We start from the raw sequence: 25,275 nt of genomic DNA, 5'->3' as shown, positions 1-25,275 counted from the left end.
CTTCTTAGATCAATTAAAGATGTGAATGAGCCCAAATTTTTGTCACATGATATACCTCTGTTCATGGGTATAACTAGTGATTTATTTCCTGGAATCAAGCTTCCTGAGGCAGACTACAATGTAAGTAGTCTTGTAATTTTTCCTTGGTCATGATCATTGATTGTTTTGTGGTGATTTGCTTTTTAATCAAGTGCAATTAATGCAGTGAGGTATTTCAAGATGAGGAAAATTGCTGAATGCTTGCAATGAAACTTTGTAGCAAAGGGAATTCTTTATCTCTGCTGAATATAATCCACATCTGAGTTCCCTTACATTCTGAAGGGTTGTGCCTTACAGATTGGGAATTGACCTGCACATTTGCCAAATTTTAGGCTTTCTGATTTCTTTCTTAATTTTTTGACATAATTAAATGAGATTAAGCTTTGTGCTTGTATTTTATTTATAGCAACACTTAAAGCATCCTTTGTAGGAGGATGGCTGGAAAGAAGGATAAGTATGTTGGAAAAACAAATTGGATTAACTTTTAAGTTTTAAGTAAATACTGCAATCTTGATAAAAGTGTGTGGTTCCAAAGCACACTTCTGGTTTCCTGAGGGTGATACACCTTCTACTCAAGATAAAAATTGTAGTTAAATCCTGTTCTAGCACGAGGTACAAAAGCGTTTTTTTTCCCCGCAGGAAGTTTGCTATATTCTGACTAATAATATTTCACTTACTAATTAATTTGAAACCCTTACTGATAAGCACAAACTCTTCTACTGTAGTGCAGAACAGTAATTTAAATTGTAGCAAGAATAAGATTATGATTTGTTTTGATTTTAGGATTTTCTGGAATGTGCCAATGAATGTTGCACTCGACATAATGTCCAACCTGTAGAAACTTTTATGCAGAAAATGATACAGACATATGAAATGATGATTGTTAGACATGGGTAAGATTCTCATCACCGCACTATCTGTTGTAATTCTGACTTATACTGTAGCAATAATTTATATGAAGTTATAGAAGGTTTTGAGGGTGCCAAAATACTCCTCTTTGTATTGGAACAATTGATTACTGATACTGCTTTTGCCTGTTCCAAAATTCTTGTGGATGTATGTCTGGGGAATTGTACTCTTTCTGATATCAGAAGTACTCTCATATGTATAATGATTTTAGGTGCTGATACCAGTATGGTGAAAACTTAGGACTGTAAAAGCTGATTTGTATTAAAATATTGGTTGTCAGATCTGTGCCATTTTATTCCTAGCTTTTATTACAGAATAGCAACTGTGTGCAGAAAATAGGTACAATATGACATTAGCCATATGATGGTTAATATTCAGTTCATAAATTAATTCTCTCCATAAGACATCATGCAATCAGATTTGCATGTGCAAATAAACTAGGTTTGTGGAAAAGATGTTTTATACATACAAAGAAAATTTACTTGCTTCACTTTTTGAAAATTAGGTGAAAATTAGCTTTAAACATATGTTTGATACTGTTGGCTTTCATGTGAGCTGTAAAAGTCTAAACTGCAAGACAAATGTGTTAATAGCAGGATTTTTTTTCCATCTAACAGCTTCATGCTGGTGGGGGAATCGTTTTCTGGGAAGACCAAAGTTCTACACGTGTTGGCAGATACATTGTCTCTTATGAAGGAGCGTGGTTATGGTGAAGAAGAAAAAGTCATTTATAGAACTATGAATCCAAAATCAATCACTATGGGCCAGCTTTTTGGGCAGTTTGATCTGATATCCCATGAGGTAACGTATGTTTAAAAAATAATGTTCCCTGTATATTGTGTTTCTATTATTATGGATAGTAAACTGTTGAATTCATAATTTTATGATTTAAAACACAGATAAGAACACAACTGTAAATTTTATTTTAACTAATGCTTTTATGGTCTGTTTTTAATTAAGATATAAAAAATGCAGTACCATGTGTGTATGCGGTTATATAGGTTTAAATATACAAAAAAAACCAGTACCGTTTTGAAGGTCATTGTCCTCTTATAGTTGCATCCATGCTAGGAAATCATATCAAACATAATTGCATTCATTTCTCTGTCTGTTCTTAACCAGTATAATCAAAGTAATGCAAAAACTATCTAGAAAAATCTATAAACTCATGAGTTCCCAAGTGTGAAACTTAGGCTTGGAGAAGGAATGACATGAAGTAGTAAATGTGAAATAGTGAAACTTAGGGTGACTCTGGAGAGAAACAGATGCAAGACAGAGCAGAAATGCTTCTAAGTTTCAGTAAAATGAATTGCTGATCTTTTTTGTTACAATATTTTTTTCAAGTGAAAAAAAATCTATTTTAAAATTTGCTGATGTTTTAAGACCCTCGGTGAAACTCCAAAGTTACATGTGCTCTCTGCAGCATAAGAGGAGAATAATTAAAAGTGAGGGATAGTGGAAAGCAAAGAGAAGGGTTTCTGTGACTGGCAGTTCAGGTTGTACTCTGTGTTCTTTGTCTCGCCCCCCATTCCCACATGTACCCTGTCAGTGGACAGATGGGGTAGTCGCTACAACCTTCAGGGAATTCGCGTTGTCCGAGACCCCCGAGCGCAAATGGGTCATCTTCGATGGCCCCATCGATACACTGTGGATAGAAAGCATGAACACAGTTCTGGATGACAACAAAAAGGTATCAGTCAGTGAAATAAATGCTTGAATATAATTGTGTGACATTTTGCAAATACCCTCCTACATGTAAAACCACAAATACAAGCTGCAGTGCCTGACTTTTGAAAAGAGCAAGTGCAAGGTGGCATTGGTGACAAGTCGTAAGGGTTTTTTTTGGTGGTTTTTGATTGGGGTTTTTTTGGTTGTTTTGTTTTACTTTATTGGAATCATAATCACAAAATCAACTCATTGCTGAAAGACATGAATTCTATAGTATTTCCTGATGTCATAATGTAATTTTCTAACATAAATAATTGAAATTTAAACATCAGAAATTGCAATTAATTATATATTATAAACCCCATCATTTCTAAGCCTGCACAAACTTAGACACTTGCATTTCAAAATAATCCCAAGACACAAAGGTTTGCATTTTCAAAATAATGGCTTCTGCAGTCAAAATTGTAACACCACTTTTGTAAATGGGCCCTAGGAATCTCAAAGCAAATATAAAAATGAGAGACAACATTGGGACTTTTAAGTTCTGGATGATAATGTTTCAAAATACTCAAGCTGGACTCTTACTTTAATATGAGAGGGTAGTGTTTCTCTGGCTGGAATGCTTCAGCATTAGCAACAATATCTGCAGATATCTTTTGTCCTTTCTTCTTTTCTTTATCCTGTTAAATGCAAGATTGATTGTAATGAACCTACTGGTAAGTTACTATGGAGTGCTATGGTTTAAGTGAAGAATTTAGCTAAAACTTGATAAAAATCTATTGCTACAAGTGGTTCAACATTTTATCTAGTTGACCTTACCTTTGATTTTACTTGGTTTTGCCAATTTTCATACAGAACTCTCCTGAGATAGGAAGTGTAATTTACAATAATTTTTTTTTTTCTAACCTTGCATGTTATTTTTTTATCTTTCAAGCTTTGTTTGATGAGTGGGGAAGTCATCCAAATGTCCCCTCAGATGACTCTTATTTTTGAAACAATGGATCTTTCCCAGGCATCAGTAAGTTTTGTATTTAGTGAAAATATGAAACAAAATTCAGTACATTAAATGCACAATAAAATGAGTTTACCATTTTTCCTTAGCCTGCTACGGTCAGTCGTTGTGGCATGATTTATTTGGAACCTTCTCAGCTGGGCTGGAGGCCACTTGTTACCTCTTGGCTGAGTAAACTGCCTGAACCTCTGAACTCAAAGGAACATCAAGCTCTTCTGCAGGGACTTTTTGATTGGTTGGTACCGCCAGCATTAAGAGTCCGTCAGAAACAGTGCAAGGTATTATTTGACATTTTTTCCTGCAGTAGTTAGTGGCTATGTCCATTCTGTTACCCTTGGTAGGAAGTGACTGTTCTCTCATGAAAAGCACAGTTGGAATGAATATGTGGCTCTTGGGACCAGTTTGGAAAGTTAAAATGAGAATGTCAGCTAAGACTTGAAACTTGATCATCGTTTTCATCTTCTTATTTTTGAAAGTACAGTTTGTATTTAAAACACTGATTAAAAAGTATTCCCGAGAGAATTTTGTACATTTTTTTTCTTTAAAGATCTCGTGTTGTATAAGGAAGTGCTTTTTTAAGTTTTAGGGGAAGGTTGTAGTTCCTTGCAAGCTCAGTGTGGCAGTGCTTAGAATTTTGCTCATGTTTTGCTGCAGTTACTTCTGTGGGTTTTGGTTTGGTTTAAGATGTATAATTGTAGTGGTCACGTGGTAGCCATGAACATGGTTAACAAGCTAAAGGTCTTGACATTTCAATGATTGAAGGGGGCAAATGATCTTTTGGGTAAAAGTCAGTGTATACCTTGCCTTCTAATATGTGTTCAGAATTAGCTAGTGATCTAATTAATTTATCTCCAAAAGATAAATTAGCTAAAGATGTAAAGTATGACGTCCAACCTTTTGAATCTCTTAGGAACTGGTACCTACAAGTGATATCAATGTTGTAGTAGCTCTCACACGGATTTTTGAAATGTTGATTTGTCCAGCTGTGCAAGAAGATCCCACCAACAAAAGCATCCGTGCCTGGATTATGGTTGGTTTTTTAACATGTAGTGAAATGTATATTTATTTCTGTATGTGCTGGTTTTCAAAACAATTGTACTAATCAAAGTAACTTTAATTTGTGAATGAGAGACGTGAAACAATTTTACTACCTCCTTGCTCTCTCTCCCCACACTCTGGAGGTGCCCAGATGAGATGGAAGTCTTAAAAGTGACAAATATGATTAAAAATTCTCCTATTTTTCCAATTAATTGGGATAGTGTTTTTATTAAATGTGCTTTTTAAGTAACCAAGAAGTTAGCTGAAGCAAAGTGTCGTATTTCTCTTAAAGGAAATAAATATTCATGCAACACCGATTGGCTTGTTTGTTTGAGCAACACTTCCTTGGGAGAAGGTTTTCTGACAGTTATATTAGCTGAATCCTCTGTCTGACCTTATATGATTGTTCTTATGAAAAACTGAAGAAAATAGAATATGAAAGTAGTTATTTAAAATTGAATTATAAAATTCCTAGATCCTGGTTTGTCATTAGAACTCTTCTCAGGCTTTGTCCTGTGACATACTGCTGTAGTCAGTGGCCTTTATTTTTTGTTATCTCTCTCTCTTTCTCTTTCTCTTTCTCTGTCCTTGAGTAAGACTTTTTTGTGTGCTCTGTCTATAGTCAGATTTCTAAATCTCTTTAGGCCAGGGATATTGAAGGGCAATTTCTAACATCTCTCTGCTTAACAATATTTTTTAGAATTATGTTCGCTAATCAGACTGTACAAGGTTTGTGTAATATGTCAATTTATGAGACAGTTACTAATTTTTTTGTTCTTGCAGGGTTGTTTTGCTTTTGCCACAATCTGGTCCATTGGTGGGACTTGTGATGGTGACAGCAGGACAATTTTTGATAATTTCTTGAGGGAAACTTTGTCTGGAAAATCTAAAACAAATCCTGTACCAGAGAGTTTGGGAAAGTGGGAGTGTCCTTTGGAAGAGAAAGGCTTGGTCTATGACTACGTGTATGAGGTAGGATTGGCTTCTGCATCCACTAAATAGATTATTACTGTCATAATAGAAGGAAAATGCAGCCAGGTGGGTATTTTAACTTTTTGAAGCCCGTTGGATGTTGTAGAGTGTTGGTTGGATTAAATCCTACAATGCATTTTTATTTCCTTTTCAAATACCAGTGTACTGACCATTTTTTTAATGAAATACCGAGATGTACATTTCAGTTATATTTGTAATACCGCCACAGTATAGTTCTTCTGTAACTCAAGCTCAGTTGGCAGATTCAAAACTGCTTTTGTATAGAAGGAATAATGTGGACTGTTCAGAAGGAAAGCAGAATATTAAGCCCATAGGCGGTTTGCTTATGTTACAATTTTTGTTTGTAGTGTCTATTAGAAATGTTCTTCTCTTGGTTTGTTGTTGTGGTTTTCTCTGTGTGTGGGTTTTTTTGTTTGTTTTCACTGAACAAAATTTTAAAGAAAAGAAAGGATTCTAAGTTTAGGTATGTACTTTAATACTTCATTAGTGAGGTAAAACAAATGAAATGTGTGATCTTTTGAAACATCAAATATTCATTAATTTATTAAAATCCATTATTTTAATTTTTGAAAGTGAGGTAGTAGAGAAAACCCTTCATATATATAACACCAGTCTGTTCTACATCTGTGCTTCTTCCTAGCTCAAAGTCAAAGTAGGTTGGGCTCACTGGAATGACTTTATTGAACAAATTAGTTACAGCGATAAAAATGTGAAGATTCAAGATATTATAGTCCCAACCATGGATACAGTTCGCTATACCTATTTGCTAGACCTGTTCATTACCCATGGAAAGTAAGTTGCTTCACTACAAATTTCTAAAGTGAAATTTGATCATAGGTAGAAATATCTCCTTTTTTTTGAGTTCATTGTTTGTATCAAACCCTCAGTTTATTCGGCCGTTTTAAAACAGATGTTTACTACAAACAAAAAAATTTGCCCAGCAGTCTGGTTTTATTTTTTTTTATGAAACCTTATTATAGTCTAACTTTTGTATTCTCATTCTGATGATGATGTTAGGACAGCCCAAAATTTTTTGCATCCTCTTTCTACTTTGGCAATTAAATACATATTTTAATTTATTTTCTTTGATTAATCCTATCAAAATCAGTTATATTAGCCATGATCAGATCATATAAGAGAATGAAATAAAAACCAGCCTCAGGTTCCAAGGCTGAAAGATTTATGAAGTTTGAATCAATGCAAGACCTATCACAAGAGCTTTAACTCCCATGTGTTCATATACTTCAACACCAGTAGAATGAGGGAATGAGAAATGTTTATTTCCCCTCCCATTTTCTTGGTGGTGGAAGCAAACTAAAATTATGAGAGGGTTTAATGAATGCATTAGAACACTCTGGTTTCTTCTTTAGGCAGCTAATGTTTTTAGAGGTAGAAAAAGAAGGGCCAGTTAGTAAAACCTTGGACTTCCAGCTGCATTTAGTTTACAGTGTTAGGTTTCTGCAGTCTATGTGCTTTATTTCTCTCTTTGTGAAGACCACTGCTTCTAGTGGGACCAACAGGAACTGGGAAATCTGTGTATGTCAAGGACAAGTTAATGAACAACTTGGAAAAGGAGCGCTACTTCCCCTTCTTCATTAATTTTTCAGCTCGAACAAGTGCCAATCAGACCCAGGTTAGTAGAACAGATCATTTATGTCTCAAGGAGATTGTGGATATGAATATTTAATCTGTGTTCTGAATGATCCTGTTTGCATTGCAGAACATTATTATGGCCAGGCTGGACAAGAGGCGCAAAGGAGTCTTTGGCCCTCCAATGGGAAAAAAATGCATTATTTTTGTAGATGATATGAATATGCCTGCTTTGGAGAAGTATGGGGCACAGCCTCCTATAGAACTTCTGAGACAGTTCTTTGACCATGGATTTTGGTAATTATTGGAAACACAACTGAAATTTTTTGTTGCTGTATTTGCTGTTATACTTATTTATTCCTTAGAATTTTATTTTCAAAACTTTTTTGAAGTGGTTTGTAAATGTTAAGGTAGATTTAGTTTATATAAAAATCCATTTTTTAAACTTGAAGCAACTTGTATATTACTTTCTAAGGACTTCTCAGTTTGGGAAATTGATGATCAAATTTGGTTTAAGTTTTTTAGAATGTTCTATTGCTAAACTTTTGCAGAGTTAGTATACATTAAATAAAATGAATCATTTATGCCTTTACTATTTTAGTTTTTTTTCCAGTGCAGTTTCTTGTTCTTTTTCTTTCTCTTCCTCCTTAGAGTGGGCAGCTTTCTGTACACATCTATATATATCCAGTTATATAAAACTTCTGATTTTATTTCTTATGTTAGTTTTCCCTATTATCCATTATTCTGTTAGTCATTAAAAGTTTTTTAACAAGATCTCAAAATATTTTTTTTAAATTCACAATGAAATCAGATCTGATAATAGGCATGAAATAAAATAAGTTGAGAGTCTTCCCTGCTTTTGAGGTTTTTGGCTTTGCTTAGATTGGAAGACTGGAGCAGGTGTTTTCCTGAGTCTGGATCATTCTACAGTTCCAGGCACTTCTCAAATACAGCTACTCTTGTGATTCCAGGCACTGCTCAAATATCTGTTGCTCTTAAATAGAGATAATATATCTTGACAAGTTACACTTTTAATACTCATGTCAAAATTTCATATCAGGTTTTATGGAGTGCAATTTAAACAATCAATCTTTTTTTTGGGCCAGCAAATGGTATGTTAAGATTAACTGGTACACAGTTACAGGACTAGTTGTTTTTTGTTTTTTTAGGGAGGAGGGATTGTTTGTTTTTAAAAATATAAAATTTATAGAAATACATGTTGTATTATGTAATGCCTATTATTTTAAAAAATATTTTTAAATACTTTTTTATGCATGCAGAGAGTAGTCTGTCATACAGCTGCATTGAAGGTGTAACAAATGTGTTGTATCCATATCTAAATGTCACATGGCATTTTATTTTGAAGGTATGATTTTAAGGACACCTCTAAAATCACCCTTGTTGACATACAGTTAGTGGCAGCTATGGGGCCTCCAGGCGGTGGGAGGAATCCTGTCACCCCTCGGTTCCTGCGGCACTTCAGCATTTGCACCATCAATTCTTTCAGTGATGAAACAATGACGCGCATCTTCTCTACCGTAGTGGCTCTTTACCTAAGGACTAATGACTTCCCTTTTGACTTCTTAACAATTGGAAATCAAATTGTCACTGCCACTTTAGAGGTAAGAGGCAAATACCTTAATGGAAGTTTCCTTCAATTTGTTCATTAATATTCCTTTGGCTCTACAATAATGTAGTGTGAAGGGATTTTTTTGAGAAATAACATTTTAGAAGACATTTAGGAGTTATGGTAATAATGCAGTCAGTGTTAATTTTTTTTAAATTTTGTTCTCTGTTCTTTTTGTCTGAAGGTGTATAAGAAAGCCATCAAAAATCTTTTGCCCACACCAGCCAAATCTCATTATACCTTCAACCTGCGTGACTTTTCACGGGTTATCCATGGCTGTTTGCTCATTAAGAAAAGTGCAGTTGAAAACAAACATGTGATGATTCGGCTGTTCGTGCACGAGGTGTTTCGGGTCTTCTATGACCGTCTGGTGGAAGATGATGACAGAGCCTGGTTGTTCAATCTAGTGAAAGATATTGTGAAAGAACATTTCAGAGAAGCATTCGATAAAGTTTTTGCACACCTGAAGGAAGGATCATCCCCTGTGAGTATCATGTTTAACCTGTTGCAAAATAATTCCCTTATTGCAAATTTAGGACTAGAAATTTAATCATAGGTGGAATTCTGATTCAAATGTGCATGAAAGTTTGAGTTGAATTTGGCAAAATGGCTTAATGAGGAAAAAATGTAGAAATGGAAATTGTTTGGGAGGGTTTAACTGTTGTATTTCTATTCAATTCTATTCAAAATTCTATTCAAAAAATATTACATTTAAAATGTGAGTAAACTTACTAATTTTCCTTAAAAGAAATTTGGGCATCTGCATCCTGTTATTGTTATTAAATTTTACTATCCAAAATCCTGTATAGTTGTGTTATATTTTATGCCTTGTCTTCCTTTTTTCTGTTGTTTTTTATGTCCCTTGTAATTTCATTGAAGTATAGAAGAAATAACTTTGTGGTCTTAGTTGTCCATTTCATAATATACATCTGTATGAATTTGGTGTAATCTGAAGGTCATGATTATGAGACGGTTAGTGGCTATTTGAGCCAGTTGTTTTCCCAGAACAAATTAAGAATAAGTGTATAGTTCAACGCAGGAAACATAATTTTGAGGGGGGTGTTGTTTGTGAGTCAAAATATTTTGGAGTGCTTATTCTTTTGTCTGGGGTATTTGTCTAAATTCTCCTTTGTTTTCTAAAGTTCCAATGAGGAATACATTCATTAAATATTAAACTTGACTTCATAATTTGTTGAATATTTACCATAGGTAACAGAAGAAGACATGAGAAGTTTGTGTTTTGGTGACTACATGGTTCCAGAACTTGAGGGAGACGAAAGACTTTATGTTGAGGTTCCAAGCATTGAGGAGTTCAGTGATGTTGTGGAGCAGTGTCTGGATGAATATAATCAAACCCAGAAAACAAGAATGAATCTTGTCGTTTTCAGGTGTTTATGATCTGTGTTATTAAGAGCTTTAAGCAGTAGTTGGTAATTCAGTATATTCAATTTTGTGGACTGTGGTTTTTGGTATATCTCCTCCCCTTCATGCATCCTTAAAAGTGTTTGTGGTGTAACACCTTTTTGGATGGAAGCAAACTGATTTTTCTCTTATGCCTCTCCCTATCTGAAAGTAAATAATAAGAAGCTTTTCTCTTAAGCGGCTTTGAATATTTGTCTTAGTTGTTATGGAAACATTGTGCACTGCCTCAGGTAGTTGCTGTACTTCTCACAGGCCTCTGTCACCAGTGAAGATGGATGTCACTGGACTTTCATTTCCCAAGGACAAGCATCCCAAGAGTGAGATGTTCACAATCATAGCTGTCTGTCTACTTCGTTGTTACTCAGCACAGCTGGTGCTGCAGCTAATCCCGTGAAATTTTAGACTCTGCAAGGCATTATTGTTACCTTAACTTGTGATCATGCAGAGCTACAACCGAGAGAGATTAGGAGGTCAAACTCCTTCCTCCTCCCTGTTGCTAGAGATTACTGCCCCTTTATATTTGCCAGGGTGGCTTGACACATAAGTATTTCGTGAAGGTGATTAGGATTACTTAAAACACTTCTAATATCAGCTTATTTTAGTCTAGGTCATTTTGCCAAGCTGGATTTGTGAGTGCCTGTATATACTGCTAGGCTGGGACTTTGAAGAGCTGGCAGCCTCTGATCACAGGCCACTTCCTGGGTATAGAAGCAATATTGCAGTGACCTCACTGAACAGCAGCCAGGAGAGCATGTTTGACTGTAGCCTTAAAGTTCAATCTCATAGATAACATCTGAATTTGTTTCCTTTATTTATCTAACCAATAAAAATAAACAGAGTTTATCTTTCTTGAAATGCTTGGAAGTTTTTTTGAGACCGCTTTTGATAGCTGCTCAGCTTGCTTTAATTACCCCATGTCCTATGCCTAAGCAGGTGAGCTCCTATAGGCCTTGCTGCATATTCTGAGATAAATCAGGCTTGAGTTTTGACAAGGACTCTCAGTAATGTGCAGATACTGCTTCCTGAGGATGTTCCAACGTCAATTCCACACATAAGTTATAAATCACTGTCAGAGGTAGAGGGGAGGGAAATGTTTGTTGATAAAAACCATGTTCTCCCAGTGGTTACTTTAAAAAGCTGTTTAGGTTGCTATACTTCAAGAAAGTTAAAACTGGTAATACTGCTGTGATCTTGAAGTAGAGAATTAATGTTTTTCTTTGCCTTTAAGACATTTATCCTTATAGTGCTCCTGTTCTTATCTCTGCACATTCCTTTTAGTAATTTGTAGTAATTTAGCTAAATACTGATATTTGTAAAATAGAAGAATTGTAAGTTTTACTTTATTTTGTGGTTCATGCCCACTCTCTTTCTTCCTCTTCCTCTCTACCCTGCCCCACCCTGCATTCAGAGATTTGTTTTGGGGATGCTACTCCTTGATTTGTTTCCCAGGTTTATAGGTGCATAAATGTACAGGTATTTCTTCTCTTGTTGTAATCAACACATTCCCAATGCAGGTACATGTTGGAACACTTGTCTCGATTAAGCCGCATTCTGAAGCAGTCAGGGGGGAATGCTCTGCTGGTTGGAATGGGAGGAAGTGGACGGCAGTCTCTGACTCGCCTGGCAGCGTTCATGGCAAGAATGTGTGTTTTTCAACCAGAGATTTCTAAGACCTATGGTACAAACGAGTGGAGAGAAGATCTGAAAGTGAGTATTAATAACCTGTCTACATTTTGACTTAATTTTGAGGAAGGATATTTTGGAATGTACAATTTTAACTGTCTTGCATTTTCAGAGACTTCTGAAGAATGCAGGTGTAAAAGGCTTGAAAACTGTATTTCTAATCACAGATGCACAAATTAAAGAAGAAAGCTTTTTAGAAGATGTTGACAGTCTCCTCAACACAGGGGAGGTACCCAATCTTTTTCCAGCAGATGAAAAACAAGAAATTGTAGAGGTATCTTTAGAAACTCTCTTTAATTTCACCTCCCTTTTAATCTACTTGGACAGTTCAGTGTGAAATGTGGCTTTTGTATATTTGCACGTAATTCTGTGACTTCTTTTTGAGACCTTAGAAAAATAAACCAGTTATTAGTAAACTTATGCAGTAGCTTATGCCAGCTACAAGCTTTAATTCTGACCTAGCACTCTGTTCACAAACACATTAAGTTGTGCAAGTAGAGAACTTGGGTTGTCCACAAATACCCTATGGCTGTAGTTATTTTTGTAGGATATTGTATAGGAGAAGAACGTACATCATAATGTTTTCCTTAATCAGTGAAGTGCGAAGATGTGATGTTTTTATTAGAAAACATGGCCTGCCTTTCTCAATAGACTCCTACTGTCTGAGGCACTAGGGCATTGTTAGGCAGAATTTCAGTGTTCTGACACTTCTACTCAGAGATGAGGTGGGCAAAGGTGCTCCATGAATCTAGGATTAGAAGTAATGATGCAATGTACTCAGGCAAATTTAAAAAAAAAATTAACTGAAATCAGACTGGGATTTTCACAATAGCAGTCACAATTTGGGAGGGAGGGGCATCAATCTTTATACATCAAGTTGGAAACTTAATGTTAGCAAACAATATTTGGAAATGTATGCTGTGCTGTCTTCCTATCTCTGTGGTGCTTTTAATAAATTACTTAAGTATGCTTCTAGTTGACTTTCAAAGTGGTTCTTAGTACACACACAAATTTTCTTTATTGCAATATCTGTATCACTTGATAGATGTTACTACATGGTTTTTTTGCACTTAAGTTATGGAGCATGTTGATACCTGGATTTGTGTATCTTTCAAAGAAGTTAGATTATAATTCTTGTGATCTTTGTCTTTTAGTATTTCATTCTTGCCAGGTACATAGTGAAAATATTAAAATAATTTGGCTCTTTTCCAATTTTACAGTTTGTGTGAACATATTCAGTGGGTGTATGCTGGAACTTGGTAGCTATCCACAATGAGCAGCTGGACCAAAGTTGGTTTTTACTCATTTAAATCTGCTCCCTTAAAAGAATTCTTCTTTTACTATATTGTTATGATTTACTCTCAGTTGCTCAGAGCAGCAGATGATCATTTCTAGACTGAGTTGTCAGGGCCACAGATAAATAGTGCAATCCTGTTCTCTAACAGTATTTGCTACTTGTTCTGGCTTTCTACTTTATTTTGCCTGTTTCATTTCCACTAAAAAATTTTATTTCCTGGTGATGCTACCATTAACAGAATTGCTACAGGACTTCAGATGTGCTTAATGACAATTTATATAACATTTTTTATGCTATGTATTATTCCTAAGGGTGTTCGTGCAGCAGTTCAGGCTGGTGATAAAGGTGAAGAACTCAGTCCCTTGGCCTTGTTTGCACTTTTTGTGAACCTCTGCAAAGAAAATCTCCATATTGTGGTGGCATTCAGCCCAATTGGAGATGCTTTCCGCAATCGTCTGAGACAGTTTCCATCACTCATCAACTGCTGTACTATTGATTGGTTCCAGGTATGGGAAAATACTTACATTATTTCCTCAAAAATCTGCTTCAGTTTTCTAACACTCTGTATTTCTAAGTGCCATCAGATTTTCTTTTGTCTTCCTTGTAGAAGTACTCGTTGTTTTTCAAAATTTTAAAATTCCATAGACCTTTTCTGTAATATTTTGGGAGCTCTTTGATGTGTGATCTCAACATTTCTACAACTAAATAAAGTTAAATTTTTTTGCTGTAAATTTCTGAAGTGTGAATAGTCTTAGTTTGATGATGGCAATTTGTAATTTTATTACATAATGTGTATGTTTTAAAGGACTAGAGAAAACATTTCATTGTGACTGTAAAATGATCTTAATTGTGGCTGCTTATTAAGCAGGTAATTATATATTATTCCTTCCATCCATTATAGGAATGACTAGCAAATACAAATCCTGTTGCTTATCAGTAGATCTTTGATAGCAGAATAGAACTTGGAGAAGCAGTATTGGTGTAAGCAGTATTGCTCTCAATTAAGCACAGTTAGCTCTATAACTTGGCCTCGTGCTGATGTCAGTGAATTTTTCTGCCAAAGGATGAAATAGACACAGAACTGTTTAGATGGAATGTTAATGTGTAGCTTTGAACTAGAAGACCAGCCAGGAGTTGCCAGAAAATATTGCATGGGTGGTGACCTTGCTGCCTGAGCTAATCGACCTTTAAATCAGTTCATTGTTCTTGTAGCACACCTGGGACTAGTGTGTCTCATTCTGGTGGTTTGAATGGTAAAAACTGATTTTGACGTTTGAAGACTGCTAACAGTTGAATTTTACAAATTCTTCCCTCCTCACTTCTCCCTCAGCCATGGCCTGAAGATGCCCTTGAACGTGTGGCTAGTAAGTTCTTAGAAACACTTCAGCTCACAGACATCGAGCGTGAAGGAGTTGTGCCCATCTGTAAATACTTTCATACTTCAGTTTTGTCACTCTCTGAAAGGTTAGTCTATTGCTTTTCCAAACAATCATAAAATAGTAGGTGATTGAGTTTCATTATTACTCATTTATGTATTAAAAGTTAACACAACTATTTGCCTCCATAGCAAGGATATAAGTCTGTTGAAATTGTTAACTCCTATCAAACAGTTACATCACTTTGCTAACATTAAACTAAGAAAATAAATCAAAAAATAAATCAAAATTTAAAGTTACTCTTTCTTTTATTTCTTTTTTAATAGGTTCTTACAAAGTCTGGGACGCCATAATTATGTTACTCCTACTTCTTATCTTGAGCTTATTGCTGCATTTCAGAGACTTCTTACTGAGAAACGAGACAGCGTAATGAAAGCCAAGAAGAAATATGTGAATGGACTAGATAAACTAGCTTTTGCTGAGTCACAGGTGAGTTAGGACAAATATGGAACTGAAAATGGAAAATATTTGTCAAATGCAGGGTTTTTTCTGGAGAAGTCAGTCAAAAGTGTTACTTCGGGTTTTGTTTCGCTCAATCTGCAACAGTAAAACTAAGAAATGTATTTCGCCTATTCTTTCCTACAATCACAGAACTTATGCTAGAGGCCATCTCTAAGCATATATTGTTAGGTAGATATGAACAGAGCTTCCCTTTCCTTGGTGGTTAACAGGGGACTGTAAGTGAGCATAGTTCTTAAAATTAGACATTGTAAGTAGGAGATAAAAATAAGTCTTGGAAATGTTTTAATTTGAAACGGAATGTTACATCTTTCTATCAATAAATTAGTCATTAGGGAAAATCTAGGTCTTAAAAAAATTGTTGGAAATTGTGCTTGACCCTTCTGATCCCACCTGATTCTTTTGCATATGCCTAGGTTGGTAGGATGAAAGAAGAATTAATTGAGCTACAGCCCAAACTGGAAGAGGCTAAAGTGGAAAATGCAAGCATGATGAAGGTAGAGTTGTACAAATACAGCTTTGTGGCTTTTAATGTAAACATGTGTCTTATTTCATTGATGTGTGACTTTCAGAAAGTAAGAGTTGAGGTTTTTGAGCTCACTTCTTGTTTACAGAGGTTTCCAGTATTGTGAAACTTGCTATTTATGTTTATATCCTTAGAACAGAAAGAAAATTTCATTCTTTAGATAAAATACATTCTCTGGATATACAGTCCTTGCCTAAGCTCCATGCTGAAGAATGTTAGAGGAACTTTCATGCTTATAGTGGTTAAATCAGGTTTCCCAAGTTGATTCACAAACAATGTGAAAACCTCAAATAGTTTTTCCATATGCCCAGCTATGACAAAATAAACAAGAACAGTTTTGCACAGTCTGTCTTTGCATGCACAGGGATTATATGTTTGATTTATAAAAGGACCCTAAACCCAGTTAATTTCATGGGAATTTAGTGGGATTTAGGATCGGAAATCTTGGGTGTTTTGAGAATTCTGTTATATGAAAATACACACATACTTGTCTTGTAAAACGTGACTGTTGCATCACCAAAAAAGCATGATTTAATTGACATGTTATGCACTTGTTTCTGATTCCTAAGTGTTTAGTGATACCTCTTCTACCTCTAAGAAAACTAAATCTCACTTCCCTAGAACTGCAAAGGGAGTTGGATAAAGGCTTGACTTATCCCTGAAAAGAAAATAAATTTCAATAATCAATGTTAAAGGCTGTGAAGCTATGAAAACTCCCTATAAAAGCTAGTCATTTTTAGTTACAGCCTGATGCACAAACATGAAGAGTTTCTTGTCTCCTGAACTTCAAACATATTTTAAATAGCTTTTATTGAGAGTAATCTGATACCATGCAGTTTATCTACTGTTGAAACTCCACGATGTTGCAATATGCTAAGAAATTTTTCCCTTAACATAAATTGAAATTATGTTAAAATATTTTAAAACTTCAATATTCTCTTTATGTTTTACACTATTCCATGAGTCCTGTAGTAGCTAATTTCAATTTATTTGACCATTCATGGTACCATATAAAGCTCACTCATGTTTTTTCTTTAGACTATAGAAGTAGAATCTGCAGAAGTAGAAGAAAAAAGAAAAATTATAAAAGTGGATGAAGAATTTGCTACAGCAAAAGCTGAAGAAGCTCAGGCACTGAAAAATGAATGTGAGAGTGACCTGGCAGAGGCAATACCTGTCATGGAGGCTGCAATTGGTGCTCTTGACACTTTGAAGGCAAGCTGATCTAAATTTCGGCATTTGAAAGTGTTGTTTAACTCTCTAAAATGAACTAGGAATTTAGAAGAATATGAGATAACTTAGATGACACAGAAGTGTATAAAAAATATTCTGACCTGGAATTTTTAAAACATAATTTTATTTAATCATTAGTTTACTGTTTATTAGCATTTATTTAGTTTTTATCCCTGCATAAGGGATATTGACGGATATTGTTAATCGTGATGGTAACACTGTATCATCCCTTCTAAAAGTCCTCTAGTACCACTTGTTCATTGGCAATGGTGTTATAATTCCTCTTTTTTTCTGTCAGTTCATTTATTGGGTGCTGAGACATAATACTTGTCATAATTTTTTTACATGTATTTTTTATTGTAGCCTTCTGATATAGCAGTTGTCAAGACAATGAAAAATCCTCCGTCTGGTGTCAAACTTGTCATGGCTGCTGTCTGTGTCATAAGAGAAAAAAAACCTGAAAGAATTTTAGATCCTTCAGGATCTGGAGGCAAGGTAAAATGGCAGACAATTCTCTGAAATAAAAATTTAATTCATGTTCTTCTCAACACTTATCCAAAATACAAGATAACCCATGGTCCATTAAAGTAGTCAAGTACTTATAGCCTCTACCCAGGATTTTACTGAAAACTTTCAGAATTCCTTATTTTCCAAATTTTGTAATGTGCCAAATTTAATTTGCTTTACTAATTTCTTGAGGATAGATAATACATAACTTCCCTGAGGCACTGTTTACTTTTTGGCTTTAAGTATGATTGGAAGGAAATGTTTGATCTGACAGACTTTCTGCTTTATTGGCTTCTCAAGGAGATACCAAGTTATCATTATTAAATATTAATGAGTTTTGATTAAAAGAGGTTTGTAATTTTTTGTATGTGTATTTGTTTTAAAGCCTGAAAAGGTATTTCCTACTATGTTTTGTAGATTTTGGATTATTGGTCTGCGAGCCAGAAAATGCTGGGCAACATCAATTTCTTAAAGGAGTTGAAAGCCTGTTCCGAGAAACCCATTCCAGTAAGGCTTTTTCAGTAATTTTTACCATGCAGACACTTTCTTGCAGGGGAAGAAAAAGAAAATGAGAAGATACTATAGTGGAGAGATCATTTGTCCAAATTCAATTAGTTTATTCTGAACCTGTGTCCTCTTAGCCTCATTTCACATATTGTGTTTTGGGAGTTGATTGGGGTTTTTTGGTGGAACCAGTGGACGTTTGATCCACATCCACCCTTGCTATGCCTTTTTCTTTTGCTAGTTTTTCTAGATAGTCATTCAGCATTATAAACTTCTTTTTATAATTGACTGCCCATTGCTGCCTTTCTTAACATCTTTTTCTAATTGTATTATTTTGATTGAATGAATGATGACAAAATGGGTAATATTTTGTTAATTATACTGAAAGATATACAATAAATGCAGAAATGTGCTAGCTATATAACCTTTCAAATATGATCGTTTCTCCCAAAGGTCTTGCTATCCAAGAGTGTGATTTGTGCTCTTTGCTGAATTCACTGGAAATGGAATATGCTTTGTCCTTAATAGAATATGCTTTACCCTTTATAAAACTGATCCCCAAAAGTAGGCACAAACAGTTAAATTTTGCATTACATTAGGAGAAATGAATTTTTATAGTGATCCCCAAAGTTGTGTATTGAGAAGGAGATAGCAAATATTGAAATTGGTGTGTTTTACACAAAGGGCTGTGTAAATTAAGGCTTCTATGTGACTGTAATGCTCTTAGCACTTAGGGAGCTGCCACATGGAAGATACAGCAAATGCGTGATTAGAAAGGATAAGGATTGGATTAGAAAATGAAAACGGAAAAAGACCATGAAACATGATAGGAAGATCAAAAAAATCAAATGAGCTGTGATTTCTACAACAGTTAATGCTGAATAGTTCTTTCTTATTTCATTGTGTAGAGAAATGGCAATCACTCAGTTCAATTTTGAAGTGTCAGCCACAAGATCTGATGGGCTATAATGCTTTTGTTATCCAGGAAGCTGTCATGCAGAAGATTCGGACTGAGTACCTGACTAATCCAGAGTTTGATCCACAAGTGGTGGCTAAAGCTTCCTCGGCAGCAGAGGGTTTATGCAAATGGATTAAGGGAATGGAAGTGTTTCACAGGGTGTCAAAGGTGTGGTTTTGATCCTTGCCCCTCGGTGCTATGGAATCTTCCTTTGCTCCATGTATTCACCCTAAGCGTTTTAGTTAATAATAAAGATACAAAAATGTACTGAAAGCATTTGTTTATTGGTTGTGATTGAATAGGAGATTGAACCCAAAAAAGAACGTTTAAAAGTGGCAGAGGAGTCCTTGGCAAAGACAATGGAACTATTGAATCAGAAACGAGAAGAACTTGCAGCAGTTGAAGGCCGTTTGGCTGCTTTGCAACAAACCTTCGCTGAAAAGACGGAAGAAAAGGCTCGTTTAGAATTCCAGGTTGATTTGTGTGCTAAAAAACTGGAACGAGCAGAGAAGTTGATTGGAGGCCTTGGTGGAGAGAAAACAAGGTCAGGTTAAAGTTCAAATATCAGATAAAACAACCACTGTAGAAATAGAATTTGAAATTCAGTTCTCTAAGCCTTTAATGCTGTATTTCTGTCTGAGGACTGTAACACTAAAGAATGTCTGGGCCCTTGAAATATTCCTAATTGTTTGTAACATAAAAATAAGGGCAGCAACATTGGGAGAATTGTAGAGAAAATCTCTTCCAAATGAGGTTTTCATATTCTTCACCTATTCTCACCTAAAATGAACAAGGTAATTTTTAACAAGTTAATTTTTAACATCAATATCATTAATGTGGAGGTTTCAGCATGACTTTTTTCTGTATTATCTGCTTGTCATAGATGGAATCAAGCTGCACATGATCTTCAAGAGGAATATGATAATCTGACAGGAGATATTCTGATATCAGCTGGTGTAATAGCATATCTGGGAGCTTTTACTGCTGGCTTTCGACAAGAGTGTACCAAAGATTGGAGCAAACTATGCAAGGTTAGAAGGTTATCTTAGAGTTAAATAAATGTTTGGGTTTTTTGAGGCTGCTGCAAAAGGCTTCAAAAATCCCTTGTAATTTATTTTATATGAGCCTAGTAAACCTCATGGGTAAAGCAATGGGATCAATTCTGCTGATCCAATATTTTGTAGATTTGAATTTAATTAAATCAGCGAATTTCCCCCACGCTTAAAAGTAGGATATCAGAAAACTAGAGACCATCATTGATTTTGTAAGGCTTGATTGTTACTGAACTAAAATCTCATCATTTTCTGTATTTTGCCTTTAAATGAAAGAATTAAATTTAAAATGCAATTATGTGTAATGTAAAATGTTCTGTAACTTAACCATCAAATATTTTTATGTTAATTAGATGGTTGATTGTGCTGTTTGCAAAGGGACTCTTCCGACATACTTATATGAATACCATAATTCATCAATCAAGTGATTTGGAATCACTTAAAAATGCATTAAACAGTAACAAATCAGCATTGGACTGCTGTAATAGAAGATACAATTAGATATTTCCAGCTGTGTATGAATTTCTTGGGTCATAACTTTATGTAACAAACCTCCCACATTATGAATGTGCCAAAAACTGGACAAATCTTACAAAACTTGAGGAGAGAGTAAATATTTAGTGGGAAAATGTAGTTAATTATTGAAGGTATGGTTTTATTATCCCCAAGATTTTTACTTACACATGACCTATTTCAATCTCTTAAAAGAAAATGCACATCATCATTTTTGGATTGAGGAGGCATTTAATAAAGATGCAAAGAAACACAGAATAAAGACAAATTTTTATTTTGTGGGTTTTTTCCCCCTCTTTTTCAGGAGAAAGATATCCCTTGTTCTGAGAATTTCTCTTTGAGCAAGAATCTTGGTGACCCAATAAAAATAAGAGCCTGGAATATTGCTGGTTTGCCAACTGACGTATTTTCTATAGACAATGGGGTCATTGTTGACAATTCAAGACGTTGGTAGGTGACAAAAAGGTTTAATTTTCAAATCCAAATAAGTTCCCACTTTAAAAAAGAAATCTCAAAACAATGTAGCTTCTGTAGAGCAATATAATTGAAAAAGTAGTGGAATCTTTATATTCCAGGGGGGAGGTAGAGCAATATTTTACAAGAATTCTGCATTCTGGTTATTTTATGAAAAATGTTAAACGTTTTTTGCAGCTTTTAAAACTATTTCTGCTATTACTTTTCAAATTATTTAAAAACACTTATGCATCCATTATTCACTGATGTCTTAAAAAACCGTAATTAAATTGTATCACTTCTTCTTGACAGTCTGATACAGAAACATGTTAAATTGTTTAAAATTTTGAAAAATGCCTGCAAGCACTGAGAAAACTGTCCTGTATTTCCTAGGCCATTAATGATTGATCCTCAAGGTCAAGCAAATAAATGGATCAAGAATTTTGAGAAGGACAACCGTCTGAATGTTATCAAGATCAGTGACACAGATTATATGAGAACCGTGGAGAACTGCATTCAGTTTGGGACTCCACTGCTGCTAGAAAATGTTGGAGAAGAACTAGACCCATCTCTTGAACCTCTGCTGCTTAAACAGACTTTTAAACAAGGTACAGCAGAATTGACTTAGAAGCCTGAAGGAGAGGACATTGATGTTCAGTTTACAGTCTCTGGCACTGCCTGATGTATTTCATATTGCTCTTCTCTTGCCTTACTTCTGCCTCTGGTAAGAGCAGGGTAATTGCACAAGAGCCTGAAGTTTTACTTTTTAGTAAATGTCATTCGTGTCTATCATGATAATGGTTTTATGTGAAAACCTTCACCATATCAGTATAGGAGACTAAAGTTCTGCGAAGGGAACATTGTCAGTGAAATTGTTTTGCTTGTTCATTTTGATAATATTTAATTATTATTTAATTATTAGCATTAATATTTGCTAAATTTTGCACAAATCAAGAAAATCTGTCAAGGCATTTTGCTTAAGGCATCGCTTTCACTGTACTTAGCAAGTACTATGAATTTGGTTTTCAACTTTTCCTCCTATTAGATGACAGAAAAGGGCACAAAAAGAAAAGTATTCCTTCCTTCTTACCTAGTTTGTCTTTATTGGTTTTCTTGTTCAGAATTAAAAACAAAAGGAAAGTAAAGCTCAAACACTTTTTTTTTTCCTTGTGGTTTCCTCTTTCAGACAAGTAATTCAAGGAAAGAGTAGTCTGTAAGAATATAATATTTGGGAATAACTCCACAGCTCTCTGTTGCCATCTCTAGTTTTTGTATATGCAAATTGGAAGTACAGTAGTAATTGGATTGACTTGATTTCATCTGCCAAGGGTGATAAGTGGCCCCACTGAAGTCTGTGAGAATTTTTCAGACTATCAGATATATTTACTTATTTTTACTTTTCAGGAAATTTGTCATTGATGAGATGTTTGCTTCTATTTAACGACAAAAGTATTTTTTTTAATTAATAATTGGAGTAGATAAGTTTTCTTAATGTTTCTCTTCTTAACTTTAGGAGGTGTGGAGTGTATTAGGCTTGGTGAGAGTGTTATTGAGTATTCCCATGATTTCAAGTTTTTTATTACCACAAAACTAAGAAATCCACACTATATGCCTGAACTTGCTACAAAAGTTTTATTACTCAATTTTATGATAACACCAGAGGGACTTGAAGACCAGCTGCTAGGTATTGTCGTAGCAGAAGAGAGGTAAGTCTCTCTTTATGGTAAACAGCCATTAAAGGTTTTTATGGCATAATTCCAAGGAAATGAGAAATTAATTTATTGTATAGAAAAATGAATGTTACATGGTGTAAATGTTGCTCAGAAACAGCTTTAACTAAAAATTTAAAAGTTTATTAGGGAAGTGTTAGGGGTAAGTGTCCACAAGTTAATTAAAATAGCAGATGTGAAGTAGTTGTTTTTTCATGGCAATTTTCTCCTGAAATATTCCTTGAATGCTAGAAAACTATGTAAATATTATTTGGAGTTTAAATCATTACTGTTATTTTTCGATGTTACTGAACTGCCAGACAAGGGTGCAGAATTATGAGGATTTCATTTTAATTTTGTATGAAATAAATGCAAAGTACCTCTGAAACTGATTATGGATCATATGTGAACCCTCACAGAGGCACAGAGAAGTAATATCTGGGTTGAACAGACATGTCTGTGCAATTGGGCTAAACTCTGTTTGCTAACAAAAGTGTTTCCAGCAGTAAACTGGCTCTGCATATCACTTGGTGGGTTTTTTTCAGGCAGTAGGGATATAGTAAAGGAGAACTAGGATGCACTGTCATTTGCAAAATGCTAAGATGTTAAAGATTAGATCATAATTTCCAAATACTGAGTAGAAGTCATGCAAAGAAATCTGTACTCACCAGTATAAATAGATGTTAAACAGTAAAACCCTGCTTAAACTGAAAAGAATATTCACAAATAACTTCCTGTAGGAAGAGGGAATAATTTTCATGGGCTTCTTTTGTAGCCAGTGCAAGATGAGCATTGACTGATTTTGGGTTTTGTGTTTTTCTTCATTAGGCCAGATTTAGAAGAGGAAAGAAATGCTCTCATTGTTCAGTCTGCAGCCAATAAAAAGAATCTACAAGAAATTGAGAAAAAAATTTTAGAAACTTTAGAGTCATCTGAAGGTGATATTCTGGAAGATGAGACTGCCATCCAGGTCTTGGATTCTGCCAAAGTCATGGCTAATGAGATCACAAAAAAACAGCAGGTAAGGAGTGTGTATGTGTGCTTCCCTCAATAATACTGAGAAATTAAATGTTAAAATTTGCAGCCAGCAGAAGGTCTCTGAATTAGATACATAGCACAAGGAGCAAATTCTGTACTTGTGAAATGGGAAGAGAAATAAAATTGGATCTGTTCTAGAATCTTCACTGGTAGTTTATTCAGCCTTTAAAATGTTTTAAAGCATGTGTATCTGTAGTGCAGGTAAATAGATCAGGCAGTACTGGGGTAGGGCCAAGTGCTCATTTTACCTACTGGGGTGGTGCCTTGTGGAGCAGAAAAGTCACGTTACTCTGGTGTGACCATGCTGTATAGAACCGTTTCAGTACTATTACTAAATAGTAATGTTTCTGTAGAATATTAAGAGTATTAAGACTATCAAAAGCTGTTTGTCCCCTGCTGTTGATGTGCAGATTGCAGAGAAGACGGAGCTGAAGATCGCGGAGTCGCGGGAGGCGTACCGGCCCGTGGCACAGCACTCGGCCGTGCTGTTCTTCAGCATCGCAGACCTGGCCAACATTGACCCCATGTACCAGTACTCCCTCAGCTGGTTTGTTAACCTCTATGTCAGCTCCATTCATGACAGGTAAAGAGAGTCTGCTGTAAAAAAAGGGGGTTTTGTTCTCTTCTTATGAATAGTTCTCTCCATTTGGAAACAATTTACCTCCTTAAATGCAGGCTTTTGAAGGGTTGTAATTATTAATGAATTAATTGCTCTTTTTAGTTACTGTTAAAGTAAATGATGAACTGTAAGCACGTGCCATATTTAAGTATTTTTAAGAATGTGACTTAAAATGTGAAGTCGGTTTCTGACATAGGCTCCATTATGAACAATAAGTGCCAGCATTTAACTGTGGCAAATTGATTTCAGCTCATTATTTTGCTTGGGACTCTTAAAAGTCTAAAGTCTTTCAAAAAGACAGGGAGTATAGTTGAAATTTTGGAAAAATTGGCACCTAAGTCCCTTGTGGAGCATGTGGATCTAATAGAAATCCTCCGCAACCCTAAAGAGATGAGATTTCTCAAAAGATTGCCCATGTTACTCAGTTTGAAGTCTCAGTTTCTCACTTCTTCTCTTCTTAGTAATAAATCCAAAATTTTGAAGAAGCGACTTCAGCATCTAAATGACCACTTCACCTACAATCTGTACTGCCAAGTGTGTCGTTCCCTGTTTGAAACAGACAAGCTGCTCTTCTCATTTTTGCTGTGTTGTAATCTGCTCATGTAAGCTCATTTTTGTGAAGTCTCTTACTAACAGAAATGAATGATTTTCTTATCATGGAAGCAGGTACTGATGAGCTGGGATGTTATTGTGCACACTGATAATAATGCCTGTGAACTATGGTCATGAATACTTTGGGTTTCCTAAGATGTGTAATATTAACAAATGGAAGGGTATCTGCATGTATCACTACTAAGAACACATTATGAAAAAAAAGTGTGTCAATGGTTCTGTCAATGATAAATCTGTCTTTAAAGAATCTGGGTAGTGTTACATAGCATCCTTATGTCAAAACCAATTGCTATTATTTAAGAAAACATTTTAGAATAGGCAGTAATGTGCAATGCCAACAACTTCTAGGTTTTTGTTTTTCATTTTTCTCTTCTCTCT

At 35.1% G+C, this 25,275-nt stretch overlaps 1 protein-coding gene across 7 annotated transcripts in view; it reads left to right on the top strand.

The window, feature by feature from the left end:
- Window positions 1-25,275, top strand: part of DNAH12 (dynein axonemal heavy chain 12) — a 61,183-nt gene that overhangs the window by 23,074 nt on the left and 12,834 nt on the right. For all 7 annotated transcript variants that reach the window (XR_001861415.1, XM_008632332.2, XM_017732468.1 and 4 more), the window contains 32 exons: window positions 1-120; window positions 823-932; window positions 1,566-1,749; window positions 2,498-2,638; window positions 3,551-3,634; window positions 3,718-3,906; window positions 4,539-4,658; window positions 5,450-5,638; window positions 6,300-6,451; window positions 7,154-7,292; window positions 7,380-7,546; window positions 8,616-8,871; window positions 9,061-9,360; window positions 10,086-10,264; window positions 11,813-12,005; window positions 12,094-12,255; window positions 13,590-13,784; window positions 14,609-14,742; window positions 14,981-15,143; window positions 15,590-15,670; window positions 16,738-16,914; window positions 17,296-17,427; window positions 17,857-17,946; window positions 18,929-19,069; window positions 19,204-19,445; window positions 19,785-19,932; window positions 20,771-20,916; window positions 21,313-21,527; window positions 22,433-22,625; window positions 23,457-23,649; window positions 24,077-24,249; window positions 24,747-24,887. Coding sequence is in view for 6 of the 7 variants with exons in the window: in XM_008632332.2 (XP_008630554.1) it covers window positions 1-120; window positions 823-932; window positions 1,566-1,749; window positions 2,498-2,638; window positions 3,551-3,634; window positions 3,718-3,906; window positions 4,539-4,658; window positions 5,450-5,638; window positions 6,300-6,451; window positions 7,154-7,292; window positions 7,380-7,546; window positions 8,616-8,871; window positions 9,061-9,360; window positions 10,086-10,264; window positions 11,813-12,005; window positions 12,094-12,255; window positions 13,590-13,784; window positions 14,609-14,742; window positions 14,981-15,143; window positions 15,590-15,670; window positions 16,738-16,914; window positions 17,296-17,427; window positions 17,857-17,946; window positions 18,929-19,069; window positions 19,204-19,445; window positions 19,785-19,932; window positions 20,771-20,916; window positions 21,313-21,527; window positions 22,433-22,625; window positions 23,457-23,649; window positions 24,077-24,249; window positions 24,747-24,887 (5,249 nt within the window). In the remaining variant the exon portion in view is untranslated. The remainder of the gene's footprint in view (window positions 121-822; window positions 933-1,565; window positions 1,750-2,497; window positions 2,639-3,550; window positions 3,635-3,717; window positions 3,907-4,538; window positions 4,659-5,449; window positions 5,639-6,299; window positions 6,452-7,153; window positions 7,293-7,379; window positions 7,547-8,615; window positions 8,872-9,060; window positions 9,361-10,085; window positions 10,265-11,812; window positions 12,006-12,093; window positions 12,256-13,589; window positions 13,785-14,608; window positions 14,743-14,980; window positions 15,144-15,589; window positions 15,671-16,737; window positions 16,915-17,295; window positions 17,428-17,856; window positions 17,947-18,928; window positions 19,070-19,203; window positions 19,446-19,784; window positions 19,933-20,770; window positions 20,917-21,312; window positions 21,528-22,432; window positions 22,626-23,456; window positions 23,650-24,076; window positions 24,250-24,746; window positions 24,888-25,275) is intronic.

Source organism: Corvus brachyrhynchos, unplaced genomic scaffold (assembly GCF_000691975.1).
Source record: "Corvus brachyrhynchos isolate BGI_N302 unplaced genomic scaffold, ASM69197v1 scaffold4, whole genome shotgun sequence".
NCBI classification, from domain to species: Eukaryota; Metazoa; Chordata; class Aves; order Passeriformes; family Corvidae; genus Corvus; species Corvus brachyrhynchos.
This window is presented reverse-complemented; position numbering and strand designations above follow the sequence as displayed.